This window comes from Triticum aestivum, chromosome 5D (genome assembly GCF_018294505.1).
Source record: "Triticum aestivum cultivar Chinese Spring chromosome 5D, IWGSC CS RefSeq v2.1, whole genome shotgun sequence".
NCBI classification, from domain to species: Eukaryota; Viridiplantae; Streptophyta; class Magnoliopsida; order Poales; family Poaceae; genus Triticum; species Triticum aestivum.
This window is the reverse complement of record NC_057808.1, coordinates 103,231,044-103,253,057: the sequence shown is the minus strand read 5'-3', so window position 1 is coordinate 103,253,057 and position 22,014 is coordinate 103,231,044. Positions and strand designations below refer to the sequence as shown.

At 45.8% G+C, this 22,014-nt stretch overlaps 1 protein-coding gene across 1 annotated transcript; it reads left to right on the top strand.

The window, feature by feature from the left end:
- Positions 1-15,035: 15,035 nt before the first annotated feature.
- LOC123119700 (dof zinc finger protein DOF5.1) lies at positions 15,036-17,168 on the top strand. The gene is made up of 2 exons (XM_044539595.1): positions 15,036-15,536; positions 15,804-17,168. Exons 1-2 carry the CDS (start codon positions 15,486-15,488, stop codon positions 16,788-16,790), a joined length of 1,038 nt encoding a protein of 345 aa, XP_044395530.1. The 5' UTR covers positions 15,036-15,485; the 3' UTR covers positions 16,791-17,168.
- Positions 17,169-22,014: the final 4,846 nt, after the last annotated feature.

Here is a 22,014-nt window from a genome sequence, read left to right as displayed (position 1 = left end):
TTGATTTCTACTTCCGCAGCCTTTAGCATCGCGAAGAGCTCGGGAATTGTCTTATCCATCCCTTGCATATTATAGTTCATCATGAAGCTTTTGTAGCTTGGTGGCAGTGATTGAAGAAATCTGTCAATGACACTATCAACAGGAAGATTAACTCCCAGTTGAGTCAAGTGATTGTGGTACCCAGACATTCTGAGTATATGTTCACTGACAAAACTATTCTCCTCCATTTTGCAGCTGTAGAACTTATTGGAGACTTCATATCTCTCAATCCGGGCATTTGCTTAAGATATTAACTTCAACTCCTGGAACATCTCATATGCTCCATGACAATCAAAACGACGTTGAAGTCCCGGTTCTAAGCCGTAAAGCATGGCACACTGAACTATTGAGTAGTCATCAGCTTTGCTCCACCAGACGTTAATAACGTTCGGAGTTGCTCCTGCAGCGGGTTTGGCACCCAGCGGTGCTTCTAGGATGTAATTCTTCTGTGCAGCAATGAGGATAATCCTCATGTTACAGACCCATTCCGTGTACTTGCTACCATCATCTTTCAACTTAGCTTTCTTTAGGAACGCATTAAAATTCAAAGGAACAGTAGCACGGGCCATTTATCTACAACAACATAGAGATGCAGAATACTATCAGGTACTAAGTTCATGATAAATTAAAGTTCAATTAATCATATTACTTAAGAACTCCCACTTAAATAGACATCCCTCTAGTCATCTAAATGATCACGTGATCCATATCAACTAAACCATGTCCGATCATCACGTGAGATGGAGTAGTTTTCAATGGTGAACATCACTATGTTGATCATATCTACTATATGATTCACGCTCGACCTTTCGGTCTCAGTGTTTCGAGGCCATATCTGCATATGCTAGGCTCGTCAAGTTTAACCCGAGTATTCTTCGTGTGCAAAACTGGCTTGCACCTGTTGTATGTGAACTTAGAGCTTATCACACCCGATCATCACGTGGTGTCTCGGCACGACGAATTGTAGCAACGGTGCATACTCAGGGAGAACACTTGGACCTTAAAATTTTGTGAGAGATCATCTTATAATGCTACCGTCGTACTAAGCAAAATAAGATGCATAAAGGATGTAGCGACCAGACCTCAAATGGTCTGTGCTGCTGTGCACCAGTGTCATCCCTGGATCAGTAATGCTGACACGCACAGTACAAACGGAGGATTTATAACAGAGTAGCAATCACACACTTATTACATCGAATATCTTCGAAGAGAATAAATATAAACATGGCTTAAGGCCATCTAACAACGATAACAGCATAAGACTTGGAAGATAAGTGAGTCCATCAACTCCAGCGGCATCACTGAGTATAAGACCACGACCTAAGGCACCTTACTCGTTGTCTGAAAAGTCTGCAACATGAAACGTTGCAGCCCGGAAATGGGTCAGCACATAGAATATGCTGGCAAAGTAACACATAGAGAGCAATGCACAAAATAATGCCGCTGGAGTGGTGATACTCGAAGATACACTCTGTCTCCGACTTCGTGAACTGTCTCCTTGCGTTTAGAATCAGCATAACTCTTCTGCCTTGACTGGGCTACCTTGAGCCTATCGCGAATCAACCTTACTTTCTGTTCAGACTCCTTAATCAAATCTGGTCCAAACAACTGACGGTCTCCAACTTCGTCCCACAACAACGGTGTTCTACACCTCCTTCCGTACAAAGCTTCGAAAGGGGCCATCTTCAAACTGGTTTGATAACTGTTGTTATATGAAAACTCTGCATATGGCAAATTGTCGTCCCAACTAGATCCATAATCTAGTGCACATGCTCTCAACATGTCCTCCAAAATCTGGTTGACTCTCTCGGTCTGTCCATCTGTCTGCGGGTGAAATGCTGTACTAAATTCCAGCCTGGTTCCCAATGTTTCATGTAACTGCTTCCAAAACTTCGAGGTAAATTGGGTTCCTCTGTCTGATACAATGGTCCTCGGAACTCCATGCAAACATACGATCCTGGTCATGTATATCTTTGCCAACTTAGCACTGGTGTAAGTGGTCTTCACTGGAATGAAATGAGGCACTTTCGTCAAACGGTCGACTACAACCCATATTGAGTCATAGCCTGAACGAGTCCTGGGTAATCCCGTGATAAAATCCATGCCTATTTTATCCCACTTCCATTCGGGTATCGGCAATGGTTGTAGCAATCCTGCTGGCTTCTGATGCTCTGCCTTCACTCTCTGACATACATCACAAACTGCTACATACTCTGCAATATCCTTCTTCATTCCGGTCCACCAGAAAGTATTTTTCATATCCAAATACATCTTGGTATTCCCTGGGTGAATCGAGTACGGTGAATCATGGGCTTCTTGCAAAATCAACTTCCTGATCTCCGGATCATTTGGCACATATACACGGTCCTCAAACCATAAGGTATCATGCTCATCCTCACGAAATCCCTTGGATTTTCCTTTGCTCATCTTCTCCTTTATCTCTTCAATCTCCTTGTCTGTTTTCTGAGCTTCTCTGATCTTTTCCATCAATGTAGACTGAATCTCCAATGTCGCTAAATAGCCTCTAGGGACTATCTCCAAACATAGCTCACGTAGGTCCTCGGCTATCTCCTGAGGTAACTCTCCTGTCATGAGGGTGTTGACATGACTCTTGCGGCTCAACGCGTCTGCTACTACGTTAGCCTTTCCTGGGTGATAATGCAATCTCATATCATAGTATTTAATGAGTTCCAACCATCTCCTTTGTCTGAGGTTTAACTCCTTCTGCGTGAAAATGTACTTCAAACTCTTGTGATCCGTGTACACCTCACAATGGTTTCCGATGAGAAAATGTCTCCATGTCTTCAATGCATGAACCACTGCTGCTAATTCCAAATCGTGCGTAGCATAATTCTTCTCATGGGGTTTAAGTTGTCGTGAAGCATACGAAACAACTCTTCCTTCCTGCATAAGCACTGCTCCAAGTCCTCGACGAGAAGCGTCGCAATAAACTTCATAGTCCTTGCGTTGATCTGGCAGAATCAACACTGGTGATGTAACCAATCGTTTCTTCAACTCTTGGAAACTAGCTTCACATTCCTCAGTCCAATTAAATTTGGTGTCCTTCTTCAATAGCTCAGTCATGGGCTTAGCAATCCTTGAGAAATTCTTGATAAATCTCCGGTAGTATCCTGCAAGTCCAAGAAAACTCCGGATTTCTCCAACTGTAGTGGGCGATTCCCAACTTGTCACTGTATCAACCTTGGCAGGGTCTACTGCTATTCCTTCTCCAGAAATAACATGTCCAAGGAATCCAACTTCCTTCAACCAAAACTCACATTTGCTGAACTTGGCATATAACTGATGTTCTCTGAGCTTCTCAAGTACCAATCGTAAATGCTCCTCATGCTCTTCTTCATCCTTGGAAAAGATTAAAATATCATCAATGAACACCACGACGAACTTATCCAAAAATTCCATGAACACTTTGTTCATCAGGTTCATGAAATAGGCTGGTGCGTTAGTCAGTCCAAATGACATAACGGTATACTCATACAATCCATATCTGGTGGTAAATGCCGTCTTAGGTATATACTGCTCTCGAATCTTTAACTGATGGTATCCTGATCGTAGATCGATCTTGGAAAATACTTTAGCTCCTTGCAGGCGGTCAAACAAATCATTGATCATCGGCAGTGGGTACTTGTTTTTGATGGTCACTTCATTCAATCCTCGGTAATCAACAACCATCCTTAGTGATCCATCTTTCTTCTCTACTAGAAGTACTGGTGATCCCCAAGGTGAAGAGCTTGGGCGAATGTAGCCTTTATCCAGTAACTCCTTGATCTGCTTCTTAATTTCCTCCAAATCCTTTGCGGGCATCCTGTAAGGTCTCTTAGATATTGGCCCTGTGCCTGGCAAAAGTTCAATCAAGAACTCAATGTCTCTATCTGGTGGCATGCCTGGCAACTCTTCTGGAAATACATCCGGATAGTCCTTCACCACTGGTACTTCCTCCTGTACAACTCCTGATAAGGAATTCACTTGAGTCCTCTTCGGCATATGCCTGGATACATACTTGATCCTTTTTTCCTTCCGGGGTGGTAAGCAGAATCGTCTTGCTGGCACAATCGATGTTTCCTCCATACAACGATAGCCAATCCATTCCCAAAATCACATCCAAACCTTGTGATTCCAAAACAATGAGGTCTGAGGGGAAAACATGCCTACCAATGGCCAACGGTATCTGAAAACATCCTTGGGTGGCCATATACTCTGCTCCTGGCGAGGTTACTAACATAGGGGTTTTGAGAACTTGGGTGGACATCTTAAACTTGTTTACGAATCCCCTTGATATGTATGAATGCGATGCACCAATATCGAAAAGAACAGTTGCAGTAAATGACTTAACCATAAACTTACCTATTACTGCATCAGGCTGAGCTTCAATCTCCTCCACGCTCACGTGGTTCACATGTCCTTTGTTGAACGGGTTCGGCTTCTTCCCAGAGCTTCCATTGCCATTTCCATTTTGGGCTTCGGGACAATCGGTAGCGTAATGTCCCGTCTTCTGGCACTTGAAACAGGTAATGTGACTTAGATCTCTCTTGGTTGGGGTAGATGGGTTGGTGCGGTTCTGTCCGTTTCCTCCTCCATTCCCATTACCATTCTTGGAGCCATTATGGTTGTGTGAACTACCTCCTCCATGGGTATGCTGAAACTGTCCTCCCGGCTTCGAGGTAAATCGTGGCTTCTGCTGGGCTCCAGAATTGTACTTCCCTTGTCCATACTTCCTCTTGCGGTTTTCAATCTGCTGATGCTTCCCTTCAATCATGAGAGCTCTATCTACCAGCTCCTGGTAGTTGTTGAAAGTTGCTACCATCAACTGCATACTCAGCTCATCATTCAATCCTTCCAGAAACTTCTCCTGCTTGGCTGCATCCGTAGCAACGTCATCTGGTGCATAACGTGCTAACTTACTGAAATCCTCCACATATTGGCCTACGGTGCGTCCTCCTTGGCGTAGGTTGCGAAACTCACGCTTCTTCATAGCCATAGCTCCTGCTGAAACATGAGCTGTACGGAAAGCTTGCTGAAACTGGTCCCATGTGACAGTGTCAATAGGGTGCGTGGCTGTATAATTCTCCCACCATGATGCTGCGGGTCCATCAAGCTGATGTGCGGCAAAACGCACTCTTTCCGCATCTGTGCATCCTGCAGTGGTCAACTCCCTTCCAACTTTGCGGAGCCAATCATCTGCTACAATCGGCTCGGTGCTACTGGAAAACACCGGCGGGTTTAGCCTTAAGAAACGGGCTAAGTGATCAACAGGTGGTGGTGGCGGTGGGTTGTTGTTGTTGTTGTTGTTGCCTTGGTTCTGAACTAACACTTGCATCAGGGCATTCCGTTGCTGAATCAACTGGGTGATCTCTGGCGGGAAAACAAATCCGGGGTCGCGTCTCGGAGGCATCTGATAGGTTTAGAAAAGATGAGAATTAAGAATAGAATGAGGTCTAGAGAGAAAACACTACCCATATGCTCATGAGACAAATTCAATCAATATCACTCAATCAATCCAAACAAGGCAAAACAATCGATCTAACTAACGTTACAAAGTGCTTGAGCTATACTACTAAATGGGGGAAAAACTACTACTGATTTGGTGGTCTACTAAAAATTCTGATCCGTTGAAGACTCCATGATGTCTGCTCCAGCTTCATCAATCCATTCGTCTTCACTTGGTTCCGAGTCGGTGTCGTCGATGATGATGTAGTTATCCGGACAAGTGCATTCGTCGACTTCTGCTTTTGGCACTGGATTTCCCACGAATGCTCCAATCTTATTCTCCAGGTCGTCAATCTTCCCTACTAGTGCGTTGATTTCCTCCAAGTAATCTTCGCGTGTAGCCTTGAGTTCTTCTTGGAGCTCCTTGATCTTCGTGAATGCCTTCTTCAGTTCTTCCTTGTCCGTGCACATCTGATTCTCCTGGCGTCGAATATGTTGGTTCTGCTCCTGGATGAAAGCTGCAATTGATCCATCCTTCTTGGTCTTGATCATCTCCCATTGCGCGTCTCGACGTCCACAAATTTGATAAATTGTATCCTTAAGCTCCTGGTGATAGACTTCTCCAATGCGTCCCATGGCGATATGTGCGGCCATGCTCTTCCCTAAACTCCAAGTTGGTGCTTCGAAAACCAATCTCATGGCACTAAACATCCTTCCGGGAATGATAACTTGAATCTTCCAGCTCTCCTCTTCAGGTAATGTGGCGTTGAAGGTTCCGGTGATGCTTGGTATTCCTATGTTCAAGTACTTGGTGACTTCCTTCAAATGTCGTCCAAACAGCGTGTCTTCATCTGGTTGCATGAACTTGCTCCTTGCATTCGCCATTCCTAAAAGAGTAGAAAGTGGAGAGGGGTCAGAAATGAGAAGAGAGAAGTTTTCTAGGGCTTAAGCTTAGTGGTCGTGTCCTATAGTCAGCGTGTGCTCTGATACCAACTTTGTAGCGACCAGACCTCAAATGGTCTGTGCTGCTGTGCACCAGTGTCATCCCTGGATCAGTAATGCTGACACACACAGTACAAACGGAGGATTTATAACAGAGTAGCAATCACACACTTATTACATCGAATATCTCCGAAGAGAATAAGTATAAACATGGCTTAAGGCCATCTAACAATGATAACAGCGGAAGACTTGGAAGATAAGTGAGTCCATCAACTCCAGCGGCATCACTGAGTATAAGACCACGACCTAAGGCACCTTACTCGTCGTCTAAAAAGTCTGCAACATGAAACGTTGCAGCCCGGAAACGGGTCAGCACATAGAATATGCTGGCAAAGTAACACATAGAGAGCAATGAACAAAATAATGCTATACTATATGCATATATGGCTGGTGGAAAGGCTCTATGGTTACAGTTTTGCGAAAAGCCAATTTTATCCTACTGCAAAGGAATAAATTTTATTTAACTATCATGGTGGTTGAAACATTGAGAAGGTACCTCCAACTCAATCCCAATTAAGTAACATCATTAACCCAACAAAATTAATTAAAAGTATCACGGTGATGAGATTCAAATGATAATCCAGATACTAGATACTCAAGTTGTCCATAACCGGGGACACGGCTAATCATGATTAGTTTGTACACTCTGCAGAGGTTTGTGCACTTTTCCCCACAAGACTCGATCGCCTCCGCTTGATTCTCGCACTGCATGATGTTTGAGAAACGGATGACCGAGACACAGTCTTTCAGAAACAATCACTCTCTACTCTGGATGGACCGGTACACCTACTTTCCCCTACATCTGCTAGTCCACCTCTTCAAGAGATCCTGTAACCTACTCAGCTATGCTAGAGCCCATAATAGCTTGCGGCTGCACACGGAAGTTTCTAGCATGAATAATCTTATGATCCCTTTGAGCCTGGGTGGCGGACCTTATACATACAGACAACACTGGGTTCTCTAGGTGCCTCAATCCACCCAGATGTGAGTTTTAGTTGCCACCTTAAGTTGAACCATTAATTAACATCTCACATCTGTCATGAATATCACTCAAACCCAATCCACGTCTACGAGCATAGCATGGCAATAATAAAAGCAACGTAGAAGTAACTCCCAAGGGTTTGATAAATGAAACAGGTAATAGGTACTACCTCAACTACTTCCCAATACCCACAGTTTAATTAGATCCTAATCATGCAATGTGTTTGAGGAAATAGATCTAATGCAATAAAACTGGGTATGAACGGGGTATGATCAAAGTGTTACTTGCCTTGCTGATGATCTGCAAAACCTAACGAGTCGAAGTAACAAGCGGCACACTCCAGGTACTCTATCGCAAACAAACAAGCATACAATCAGTACTCAGCTAATGCACAGGTAAAACTCGAATGAAAGATCCAACCAGAAAGTTCAACTTAGGAACTCCGGTTTGCAAAAAGAATCAACTCGAAAGAAGCAACGAAAGTCAAACGGCGAAAGAAAGAAACTTCGTTTGCTAATCTGGATCTAGGTCAAATTTTACTATAGCAAAAACTTGTTTGAGTAGGTTAAACGGAAAGAGAATTTCGAGATGAAACTCTAGGCGCTTGAATCGCCTGATTCTGATAAACGAGCGAGAAGTTAAACAGAATCGAAGATTCGATCAGAAATCGAATCTGAGAAAATAACGAGAAAATCCGACGAAAAAGAAAAACGGACGAACGGTTAAATAACGGACGTTCGTTAACAGAGGAAAACCGACGAACGCGTTCGTTAAAACGAACGGTTCGGTGAACGCTCGCGAAATAAGAAAACCGAAAAAAACGATCTAGGGTTTTTTTAAAACAAAAGGTTTTTTTTTACAGAAAACCGGTCAACAACGAAGACGGCCGGCGGCAGTACCTCGACGGGGCTCCGGTGGCGGGGCTCGGCGGCGGGGTGCGGGCTCGGGGGGGGGGGGGGCGGCGAGGTGCGGGCGGGCGGCGGCGATGTCGGCGGCGGCGACGGGGTGAGGAGAGAAGAGAGGGGGGTATATAAGGAGGGGGGTGGCGGCTTGGGGAAGGGGTCGGCCGGCGGTGGCGTGCGGCGGCCGGGCTCGGGCGGCGCGGTCCTGTGCGGGAGGAGGAGAGGCCGCGGGCGGGCCGTCGGCTGGGCCTTTGGCCCAGTCGGCGCGAGCGCGTTTAAAAAAAAAAAGTTCCATGGAAAATATTGCGTAGAAAAATAAATAAAAATCAGAAAAATATGAAATAAATTTTCCCCGTCTAGTTAGAAAATTTAGAATAGGGTGAACATTTTTAAAATCAAAAATAAATATTTTGAAAACATGCATATTTTTAATGCAATAAAAATTGCAAATAAATTTCAAATAATGATTTTAACATTTTTCCTCCAGTATTTCAATTGTTTTGGAGAAGTCATATTTTCTCCTCTCGTTTATTTAAAATGAAACATTTTTCGGAGAGAAAAATAATTAAAACCAAAATCCTCGTTTGAAAAATCAAATTTAAAAATTCGAGGAAATCCCCAACTCTCTCCGAGGGTCCTTGAGTTGCTTAGGATTTATCGAGGATTTGTCAAAATGCAATAAAACATGATATGCAATGATGATCTATGTATAACATTCCAAATTGAAAATTTGGGATGTTACAAAGGATAAACATCACATGCAATCAATATAAGTGATATGATATGGCCATGATCATGTTGTGCCTTTGATCTCCATCTCCAGAGCACCGTCATGATCACCATCGTCACCGGCTTGACACCTTCATCTCCATCGTAGCATCGTTGTCGTCTCGCCAACTATTGCTTCTATGACTATTGCTACCGCTTAGTGATAAAGTAAAGCAATTACATGGCGATTGCATTTCATACAATAAAGCGATAACCATATGGCTCCTGCCAGTTGCCGATAACTACTACAAAACATGATCATTTCATACAACAATTTATATATCATCACATCTTGACCATATCACATCACAACAAGCCCTGTAAAAACAAGTTAGACGTCCTCTACTTTGTTGTTGCAAGTTTTACGTGGCTGCTATGTGCTTCTAGCAAGAACCGTTCTTACCTACGCATCAAAACCACAACGATTTTTCGTCCAGTGTGCTGTTTTAACCTTCAACAAGGACCGGGCGTAGTCAAACTCGATTCAACTAAAGCTAGAGAAACAGACACCCGCTAGCCACCTGTGTGCGAAGCACGTCGGTAGAACCAGTCTCATGGACGCGGTCATCTAATGTCAGTCTGGGCCGCTTCATCCAACAATACTGCCAAATCAAAGTAAGACGTTGCTGGTAAGCAGTATGACTATTATCTCCCACAACTCATTGTGTTCTATTCGTGCATATAACATCTACGCATAGACCTGGCTCGGATGCCACTATTGGGGAACACAGTATTTCAAAATTTTTACCTACGACCACGCAAGATCCATCTAGGAGATGCATAGCAATGAGTGGGGAAGAGTGTGTCCACGTACCCTCGTAGACTGAAAGCGGAAGCATTTAGTAACGCGTTTGATGTAGTCGAACGTCTTCGCGATCCAACCGATCCAAGTACCGAACGTACGGCACCTCCGCGATCTGCACACGTTCAGCTCGGTGACGTCCCTCGAACTCTTGGTCCAGTTGAGGTCGAGGGAGAGTTCTGTCAGCACGACGACGTGGAGACGGTGTTGATGAAGTTACCGGCGCAGGGCTTCGCCTAAGCACTACGACGATATGACTGAGGTGTGTAACTGTGGAGGCGGGCACCGCACACGGCTAAGAGAAGACTTGGTGTGTCTTTGGGTGCCCCCCTCCCACGTATAAAAAGGGGGGAGGAGAGGTGGCCGGCCCAAGGGGGGGGGTGCCATGGGGGGAGCCCTACTTGGACTCCCGGTCCAAGTAGGATTCGGCCCCCCCTTTCCTATTCCAAATAGGAGAAGAAGGGAAGGAGGAAGAGGAGAGAAGGAAGGAGGGCAGCGCCGCCCTCTCCCCTTGTCCAATTCGGAATGGACAAGGGGGGGTGCCCCACCTCCTGACCGGCCCTCTCTCTTCTCCACTATGGCCCATGGTGGCCCATTAACCTCGGGGGGGGGGGGGGGGTTCCGGTAACCCCCGGTACTCCGAAACTTATCCGAAATGACCGAACCATTCTGGTGTCCGAATGTAGCCTTCCAATATTTGAATCTTTATGTCTCGACCATTTCAAGACTCCTCGTTATGTCCGTGATCTCATCCGGGACTCCGAACAAACTTCGGTTCATCAAAACACGAAACTCATAACTCAAATCGTCATCGAACGTTAAGCGTGCGGACCCTATGGGTTCGAGAACTTTGTAGACATGACCGAGACACCTCTCCGGTCAATAACCAATAGCGGAACCTAGATGCTCATATTGTCTCCCACATATTCTACGAAGATCTTTATCGGTCAAACCGCATAACAACATACGTTGTTCCCCTTTGTCATCGGTATGTTACTTGCCCGAGATTCGATCGTCGGTATCATCATACCTAGTTCAATCTCGTTACTGGCAAGTCTCTTTACTCGTTCCATAATGCATCATCACACAACTAACTCATTAGTCACATTGCTTGCAAGGCTTATAGTGATGTGCATTACCGAGAGGGCCTAGAGATACCTCTCCGACACACGGAGTGACAAATCCTAATCTCGATCTATGCCAACTCAATAAACACCATCGGAGACACCTGTAGAGCATCTTTATAATCACCCAGTTACGTTGTGACGTTTGATAGCACACAAGGTGTTCCTCCGGTATTCGGGAGTTGCATAATCTCATAGTCCGAGGAACATGTATAAGTCATGAAGAAAGCAATAGCAGAAAAACTAAACGATCATTATGATAAGCTAACGGATGGGTCTTGTCCATCACATCATTCTCTAATGATGTGATCCCGTTCATCAAATGACAACACATGTCTATGGCTAGGAAACTTAACCATCTTTGATTAACGAGCTAGTCAAGTAGAGGCATACTAGGGACACTCTGTTTGTGTATGTATCCACACATGTACTAAGTTTCTGGTTAATACAATTCTAGCATGAATAATAAACATTTATCATGATATAAGGAAATATAAATAACAACTTTATTATTGCCTCTAGGGCATATTTACTTCAAAGCAATGGGTTAAGCTTGGGGGAGTTGATACGTCTCCATCGTATCTACCTTTCCAAACTCTTTTGCCCATGTTTTGGACTCTAACTTGCATGATTTGAATGGAAGTAGCCCGGACTGACGTTGTTTTCAGCAGAATTGCCACAATGTTATTTTTGTGCAGAAATCAAAGTTCTCGGATTGACCTGAAATTTTACGGAGAGTTTTTGTGGAATATATAAAAAATACTGGCGCAAGAAGTAACCTGAGGGGGCCACCTAGAGGCCACAAGCCCTGGGGGCGCGCCCTGCAGGCTTGTGGGCCCCCTGGACCTCCTCTGACCCTAACTCCAACTCTATAAGTACCTATTCGGGGAGAAAAAAATTAGAGAGAAGGATTCATCTTGTTTTATAATACAGAGCCGCCGCCTGTTCTTCATCGGGATGGCTAATCTGGAGTCCGTTCGGGGCTTCAGAGAGGGGGATTCGTCGCCATCATCATCATCAACCTTCCTCCATCACCAATTTGATGATGCTCACCGCTGGGAGTGAGTAATTCCATCGTAGGCCTGCTGGACGTTGATGGGTTGGATGAGATTTATCATGTAATCAAGTTAGTTTTGTTAGGGTTTGATCCCTAGTATCCACTATGTTCCGAGATTGATGTTGCTATGACTTTGCTATGCTTAATGCTTGCCACTAGGGCCCGAGTGCCATGATTTCAGATCTGAACCTATTATGTTTTCATGAATATATGGGAGTTCTTGATCCTATCTTGCAAGTTGTAGACACCTATTACGAGTTATGATCCGCATACCCCAAGGTGACAATAATTGGGATTCTTTCCGGTGATTACCGTAGTTTGAGGAGTTCATGTATTCACTAAGTGCTAATGCTTTGGTCCGGTTCTCCATTAAAAGGAGACCTTAATATCCCTTAGTTTCCATTAGGACCCCGCTACCACGGGAGGGTAGGACAAAAAATGTCATGCAAGTTCTTTTCCATAAGCACGTATGACTATATACGGAATACACGCCTACATTATATTGGTGAATTGGAGCTATTTCTGTGTCACCCTAGGTTATAACTGCTACATGATGAATATTATCCAACACAATTATCATTGCCGATCCAATTCCTACAAGATTTTCACATATTGATCTTTGCTAAGTTACTTTCCTTGCTATTGCTGTTACAATCACTAGAAAATGCTACTATTACTTTTGCCACCGTTACCGTTACTTCCATACTACTTTGCTACTAAATACTTTGCTCCAGATATTAAGTCTTTCAGGTGTGGTTAAATTGACAACTCAACTGCTAATACTCGTGAATACTCTTTGGCTCCCCTTGTGTCGAATCAATAAATTTGGGTTCAATACTCTACCCTTGAAAACTGTTGCGATCCCCTATACTTGTCGGTTATCAAACTTGAATCCATGTGCTTAAGAGCACCACCAAACCTATGTCACACTATATTGTCGCCCCTTTTCAATGAAGAAGTTATTGCTGCAAGTCATATTGTCACTCCTCAACAACCATATATATGCTCACAACCCTGACGTGGACAAACGCATCCGGGCATACCACATATACGGGAAGCAGACCGGAGAACAAACGCTAGCATGAACATGGTAACTAACGCCGCCAAGAACCCATGAGAGGCCATCCGGCAGCCCCAAGTCTTCAACAGTGGTTGGACACAATTTGCAGAAAAAAAATCCGTTGGTGCCATCAAGAGCCCACATAGGCCTACCGACAGTCATGTCTTCACGGAAGTCAAGCCGACAACGGTTGAGGACACGAAGCCTAGTATACAATTGGACAGAACTTTTAGAGAAACCTCTTAGGTCCGATCATCCACGGTTCATCTCCATGTGCGACGCTGCCACGAACGTCATGTCCGCCGTCATCATGTGCAAATCGAGCATCTATGTGCCTCACTTGCGCCGATCCACCACTGCTGTACACCTTGTGTTTGCCACCATCCTGCCACACTACACCCACCGCCATCCAAGGCAATGGCCACAACAGAACTAGGCATCGTCCAGGGCCATCACCAACTACCAAACCGGTTTAGCAAGCCCCATGCAACTGCCGCCCCATCTCGTACGCGAAGGAGACGGCCGCCACCGCCCAGATCAGATCTGGTCCGGCATGGGGCCGTAGCCATGCATCATGTCGTGACGTAGTAGACCACGGTGTGGCTGCACCACGCCCCGGCATGCCGGATCCCCTGGCGCACAGCCTCCGGTGGCCAGGGAGGAGCCGGACATGGCGATGGATGGCATGGCATGTAGCAGCCGCTAGTCAAGATCAAGGAGACACACATGGGAGAGAGGAAGGCTATGGCTGGGCGGAGGAGAGCCCGCCGCCGACGGCGGCCGACCATGGGGATCGCCAACGACGGCGGCGAGGAAGATCTGGCAAGAGGAGGCCGAGAGGAGGTGACCGTGGGGGGCCTCCGGAGTCGTCAGGTGCGACCCAGGAGGCAGTTCCTGTTTTCACGAGATCGGGAGTTCACTACCAGTCTTTGTATATGTTAATAAAAATTACATAGCATAGGAAAACATTATTTATGCAAATTTGGTAGTAATATTTTCTATCTTACGAATCTCAGTAAACTTTCATATTTTTTTATCAAAGCTAAAAGAAAATCCTCGCAAAGAAGATAGAAAATTAAACTTTGTGGTTTATTCAAGTGCCATGTATTCACAAACGGGTTCATCAATTGGCTCTTCAAGTTCAATAGCCAACTCCATCACAGTTCAAGGGCTTTTTTCTTTCAAAGGAATTCCATAGGACATTTGGAGGATTTGAATCCTTAGAAAATTTTCCAATGTATATCCTTTGATTTGAAAGGTAGTCTTGGGATTTTTTTCCTCTAAGTCCCTCTTGCAATCTACCAAACCTCTTGCTTTATCTCCTTTGTTTTTGGTGGTGTATCAAACACTCGGTGATGCTAATTCTTTAGTGTGATTTTTATATCCCTACAGGATTTAGGAGTACATATCAACTTCCTGTAACCACGTGAATCGAAGAGGCCCCAAGTGGATGTGCTTGTGTATTGTGAATTTGTGATACACCCTCTTGATTCTCTAGAGTGCTTACATTACGCATCTCATCTGCAGTTCTGCACTCCAAATTAAGTAATCCAAACCATGATTAAAGCGGCACACCATGGTCACGTCAAACCAAACCTGTCCCTTAAAAAAAAAACCAAACCTGTCCCGTCTCACCACCAACACATACACATATACATATACCCATGTGCACAGTACAAACATCCGTACACACCCACAGGCGAATCTGATGCTACCAGCAGCTCGGAATACATGTGGGGCCCACCCCTAGCTAACAAACACTAGGCCAGCAGCCAGGCCAAGAAGACCGGCCGGCAGCTTTGATCAGCTCTTCTTCTTTTTTTTGCCTCCCGGGGTGTATAAATACAGGGCGCAAGCATGAGGAGGGGCCTTCAATTCACTCATCCATCTCACACAGCACACATCATCTCCTCACCTCCCTCTCCATTGCTGCGCTGGATGTTTCCTTAGCATGGCGTTTCTCCTCTCGCACTAAGCTAGCTCGCTCCTACGTACTGTTAGGGTTTGGCCAATCACCTTTAGTTGCCCCTCCCTCTCATGACCCATGACATCCATCCGCACTAGCTATCGCTGAGCTCAGTGTCGCTCTCTCTTTAGATCTCTGTCTGGTTTGCAGAGTTGCCGGGTACTGGCTCATTCTCCCTTAGCTGCTAAGAAATGCCACATAAATTATAAAGGGAGAGCACTTGCAAGGGGAGGAAAAGGCATGGTTTGGTTTTGCCCCTCCTCTCTTCTACTTTCACTTGTCTTCTCAGCTTGAAACTCCCACAAAGTAGAGAGGAGAACTCCTCATCACATCTCACCATGGTTTTCTCCTCCTTCCCGATCTTCCTCGACCCTCCAAGTTGGACCCAGGTAATTAACTAGCTGACCCTCTCTCTCTTCTTCAACAATTTCTTTCAACATACCGACACACACCAGCACAATCGGATCGTTTCACTGGCTGGTTATTTTTCTCCGTGATCCGTGCTTGTTGATTGATTTGAAGTTTTCTTATTTGATCACACTTTGTGGACTTGCTTTTAAGATCGCGATAGCATCCTTCTAAGCATGTTCTTGAATATACCATGCTTTAAAGTTTATTCGGTCATAAATAATGTATCCGGCCTCTAATTCGCGCAGATGCAGCAGCAGCAGCCTCTTCAGTGTTTCATGGGAGGAGGTGGCGGCAGCGAGCACCAGCACCACCAGCTGATCCCTGCGTCGACCGGCCAGCTGGCGCCGCTGCCGGACGTGCCCGGCAACACTGCGGCAAGCGCGCCGGCGGTGGCCGGATCGTCCTCGGCCTCGCTGCAGCTGGTTGTGTCGGGACAGCAGGGTAACCCGGGTGAGCAGCCGCCGCGGCCGTCAGTGTCGATGACCGAGCGCGCCCGGATGGCCCGCGTGCCGCTGCCGGAGCCCGGCACGCTCCGGTGCCCGCGCTGCGACTCGGCCAACACCAAGTTCTGCTACTTCAACAACTACTCGCTCTCGCAGCCGCGCCACTTCTGCAAGGCGTGCCGCCGCTACTGGACGCGGGGCGGCGCGCTGCGCAACGTCCCCGTCGGCGGCGGCTGCCGCCGCAACACCAAGCGCTCCAGCAAGAAGTCGTCGCGCCAGGGCCAGGGCCAGGGCGGCGGCGGTGCCGTCGCGGCCGCCACGTCGTCGTCCTCCACCACCTCTACCTCGACCACCACGAGCGCCGCCGCGGCGACCGCGGCCGACGTCATCGCCAGCATGCAGGCACTGCCGCACCACCTAGGCGGCCTCCCCGCTGCAGCCGCATTGGAGGCGTCGCTGGAGGGGTACCACAGCCACAGCCACCACCAGCACCACAACCTGCCGTTCCTGCCGCCGCAGTTCCTGCAGCAAGGGCTGCACGGGTACCACTTCGCCGACGGCGACATCGGCTCACAGCTGGCCGACGGGTTCCCGAGAGGCGTCGCGTCGGGGCTGCTCGCGCAGCTGGCGTCGATCAAGATGGAGGAGCACGGCGCGGGCGCCGGCGGCACTGGAGGCGGCTTTGTCGGAGCGCACGAGCAGTACTGGCCCGGAAGCGGTGGCGGTGGCGGGTGGCCGACGGAGTTCTTGTCCGGGTTCAGCTCTAACTCGTCGGGGAATGTGATGTGATCGTCGGGGGATGAGAGTTGTGAGCATAGGGGATGCATTGGGTTATGCATGCATGAACGTACGTGGATGCCACTGATGAATTAGGTCTCCCCGCCTTATTTAGTTTTAATTTAGGGTTATGTGGTATGGTCTCACGCGCGTTCTTCAATTAGGATGGTGTTGTTGGGTTTAACATGCTTTTTCTTCATATTTTAATCTTGGGTTATAATTAGTTAAATGGTGTGTGTTCCTGCCTACTTGTTAGATCGGTGTAGTAGCTGCATGCAAGGAGGGTGATATGATATATTGAAATGTACTGTGTTAAGTTACTTAACAATACTATGTTTAATTATATGAGGAACTTGGTATGGAAATCCATAGCTTTGTATCTTTGCACCATCTTCTTCGAATTCAATTGCGGGCCGATCAATTCCCGTTTCCCCCCCTTTCGTATTGATATGATCATACAATGTCGTTATGAGTGTTGCTAATGTATATGGATTGGAGGAATTAACTTGTTTGTATGCTTCCATGTTTAGGCATGAAAAATGCAATACACTGGTGGTTATTGATTAAGACTGCTTGTTCTTAACTTGTTGCTGCTCTTTAATATATGATACGCACACTCGTGCGTATTCGAGAAAAAAACTTGTTGCTGCTGGGAGAGGCCAATTGCTTGTTTACCTTTGATAGTCACTGGGGGCTAGGTTGATGTGTTCTGTTTGGAATGATCTCCAATTGCATAACTAAATTACAAGGCTATGCCATATTTGATGATGAAACTAAACTATATATGCTTGATCCTGTTGGACAGAATAAGATACAAATTTTATCCAATCAAAGCTAGTATGATTCGCCTGAATCAAGTTATACCTCAATTTTGCGCCTCCTAAGCTAGGTATGTGCATGTGAAATGGAGGTAGTATGGAAGAAATAATTGTAAGGAATACCATGGGACTCATTCACATATGCTTATTTCAGCTGATAAAGTTCCCTGTAAAAATAATTGATCCAGTAGAGAAACCTAGTGAGAAAGCAATATTTGGACAATCACAATAGTTAGGCGCTCATCAATTTTCGTGCTAAAATCCTGCTAGATCATGTAAATTGAATATTTGTTCTAGATTCTCTAGCTCAAATTTGAAGAGCTAGTGTCACTGTGTGCTACCTACATCTGTACCCAAATCAGGATGATTAGCAACTAGTTCTCGTAAAGCCGAGGATCCAATAGAATATGTATGATATCTCCTCTTGGTGATCAATTCACTGTGTGTGCCTAGTTACTTCTATATCCCCTACAATCCTTTCTTGATCTTGATGAACTACAGGTGCAGGAACTGATCAAGCCAGATTAAACAATCATAGGGGTCACATTTACGATGAAGTTTCCCGACTAACAAATATGTTTTTTTATTTCAGTAGGTTTTTCTTTTCGAAAAGGGGGATCGCCCCGGCCTCTGCATCAGAGTGATGCATACGGCCATCTTATTAACGAAATAAAAGGTTCCAACAAGGTTCCAAAGTCTCCGACTGAAAAGTATTAAAAAGACAGCTCACACAGAGCTAAAGAGGCTAGAAACACAGACTAGCCAAGATAAGACGCCACAACCGGCTGGCTAAAGATAGATAGGTAAACTAATTGCCTATCCTATTACATGACCGCCATCCAAACCGGTTGAAGATATCCCGAGCTACCATCTCCCAGCGGATAGATCCAGTAACCAAATGCTCCCTGGCCTCCATCGGAGTGAGTAGCGACCATGAACGGATCACGGCCGTGGCTCGGAAAATAACCTGCACAAAGTGAATACGTGATGTTCTGTTAAAAACCAAATCATTTCTGCAAGTCCAGATAGTCCACAACAAAGCGCAAACTCCAACACGAATATGTCTCGCTAAGTCAGGCTCAATCCCAGTGAGCCATGTCCCAAATAACGTAGTGACACAATTCGGTGGAGTAATATTAAAGGCAATGTGAACCATCCGCCAAAGGACTCTGGCAAACGGGCAATCAAGAAAGAGATGTTTGATCGTCTCGTCCCGATCACAGATGCTACACCTCGTAGGTCCTGTCCAATTACGCTTAATCAAGTTATCCTTGGTTAAAATAACCTGTTTATGGACAAACCACATAAACACTTTTATTTTCAAAGGAACTTTGACAGCCCAAACATGCTTGGAGGTAGGAATGGAGCTCGAATTAATTACATCAATATACATTGATTTAACCGTGAATACTCCAGACCTAGTCAGTTTCCAGCGTAATTCATCGGGTTGTTGAGAAAGATGTACATCCATTAGTCTCTGAACTAGAAGGAGCCAATCTTCCCAACGATTGCCCACTAACGACCGTCTGAAGTGAATATTAAGGGGATGGATTGAAACACCGTAGCAACAAACACCTCACGTCGTTGAACAATCACTGGTAGAAAAAAGCCCTTTAGTCCCGGTTCGCAACAACCTTTAGTCCCGGCTGTGCAACCGGGACTAAATATGCGCGACTAAAGACCCCCCCCTTTAGTCGCGCCTCTTACGAACCGCGACTAAAGGCTTTAGTCCCGGTTCTTGTGGCTGACCGGGACTAAAGGCCCGTCCACGTGGGCGCCAGTGGTCCGTCGGGGCGGAGGACCTTTAGTCCCGGTTCTCGTGGCTAACCGGGACTAAAGGCCTCCTCCGCAGGTTTAGGGTTTTAGCCCCCCTAAACCTGGTTTCTTTTTAATTTGTAGTGTTTTATTTCTTTTATATTTTATTTTGTGTTTTATTTTAATTTTGATGAAGTTTCAGTACACATATTCTACGCTACTATATACATGCATATGAAATTTCAAACAGGAAGAATTCAAGAGGAATATATAATATATATTCAATCTCGGGTGACCATATACAACTTCGAACAAGTTTCCATACACAATTAGGATGGATGACCATATACAACTTCGAACAAGTTTCAATCTCGGGTATGCATATAAATTTCTTCGTCCTCGGTATAGTGTTCTCCTTTAGGATTGATGACTTCCCTCATGAAAAATCCTGCTAATTCTTCTTGAATTGGTCGGAAGCGAGCTTCTGGACTAAGCCTCCTCCGCAAGTTATCCTTCGCGTTCCGCACGCTATCCGATGCCTTCCGCTCAGAGGTGTGTCTCCGGATGTTCTCACAAACATAGTATCCACATAGATTGGTCCCCGGTGGCTGCTTATCCACATTAACTAACCTTCTGAAATCTAGCTCATGTTTGAATTCACCGACAATTTCTTCTGAGAACCGTCTCCAAACCCTACAGGGCAGAGAAAATTAAATGAACAAGGGAGTTATTAGTTACTTGATATTAGGAAATGAACGAAAGAGACCGATCGATATACAGCTCAAATGATTGAAAATAACTACTTTTGCAGCATTTTTCTCATGTCGGCCCAACGCTTTGGATCCGAATCCATAGAGTCCATGATTAGAACTCTGGAGGTGTGAAGTTCAATATTTAGCAGAATCCAGTGGAACCTGCGGACACGTTACATGCACAGTCATGCATAACTCATCGATTAGACATACCATGCATGGAGTAAACAAAAGAGAATGGGCACAAGAGAGAAACACTCACCCAAAATGGTAAGGAAATAGAATATGACTTTTGAGTTGATGCTTTCTAAGAAACTTGTACAAGTCTTTCTCCACGTCTTCGGGGTGATGTTGTAACACATGTCCATTAACGATATGTGGGTCAATGAACCCAACATCATGGATGTTTCTTATTTTGCATTCCCAAATCTTCAATCTGCATAATAGCGTACGCAACAATATAGTTAGGACAATATATATATATATATATATATATATATATATATATATATATATATAGTGCAGGCAATGAAGAACGAGATGAGGTAGAAATAAATCACTTACAGAACGTAGCAACTCAGCATAGATTTGTCGAGGTCGCGCAGATTGGACAGCTGGAACAATTCACTCATATGAACTTGTACAGAGTACCGTTTGGTGTGATGCTCACCTGTAACATCCGCATAAACATATTCTTTGTCGGCCCATGTTATGAATTGCTTGTACCAACGTAGCAGATTTCGCATTTGTGGTGCTAGACTCTTTTCCCGCGCAGGCTCGACGAGAGGCCCATTCCGCACATATTGTAATGTTATCTCACATACTGGCGCATCCTCAAGGCCTAAGAAGGCACGAAGAGTCAAACCCATCTCGGACGCTTGTTTCATGGCACTCGCTACAGTCAATCCAAGTGCTGCCGCAGCTGCTATGATCTCGGGGTCCTCTTCCGGACCGGCTTTCACTATGAGCGGGGGGATCGATTGTTTCTTCTGCATCCCGAGCTGGTCAACTTGTTTCCCGCTTTTTTTACTTTCTTCTTTCTCCTCCTTCAATATTTTTGCTTGCCTACGAAGTTCATGTCCATAGTCGTCAGGCATATTCAGCTCGGCTTGGGACGGTGTCGTCAAAAAATCCTTAGTCCACTTCTTTTGCTTCTCAGTGAATACTTGCTTGGGCTCAGGCTCTTTTGTCGCCTTCATATCCGCCTTCCATTTCTCATAATCAGCAGACGCGGCCAATTTGGTTTCAGCTTCACTAAGTTCCCAAGGCCTTGGGAGGAGAGGCTTCAGTGATGGCTCCGGTACCCTTGTGGTCTTAGGTACATAAGGGTCCGGGTTAATAGTCCAGGAGCGGGTTTCCTTGCTGTCCGCCTGCTTTTGCTTCTTCGCCGGAGGTGGATTGGGGGGCGTCGTACCCGCCGGAGGAGGATTGGGGGGCGTCGTACCCGCCGGAGGTTGTGGATCGGGGGACGGCGTCGAATGGCGTGAAGGAGGTGTAGGTGAACCACCACGACCACCACCACCGCCACCACCGCCACCACCACCACCACCACCATCGGAGGGGGGTGGACTTGCTAGCCTTGGCGCCTCGCCTGGAAACACTATGTACTTCTTTTTCCATAGAATGATCTGGCGCTTGACATCTCCAAGTCTTCTCTCCCCTTCGGGTGTAGGTTTGTCAATCTCCAGGTCCTCAAACCCTTGGACTATGTCTTCCACCGTGACACGAGCATAGCCATATGCAATGGGGTTGTTGTGGTGGAGTGCTCCAGGTGTACAGGGTAAAGCACTGCCGCTAGCTACCTTCGTGGAAACGTTCCCCACGGGATAATGCAGATCACATTCTTTCATCTCCTTTACATCATCCACGGGGTAGTGAGGCTCCGGTGCACGAATCTCGATCATCGGTGCA

Coding starts and splice junctions, on each gene's coding strand:
- LOC123119700 (XM_044539595.1), top strand. CDS start 15,486: ATGGTTTTCTCCTCCTTCCCGATCTTCCTCGACCCTCCAAGTTGGACC. Junction 15,537..15,803: donor ACCCTCCAAGTTGGACCCAG/GTAATTAACTAG, acceptor TAATTCGCGCAG/ATGCAGCAGCAGCAGCCTCT.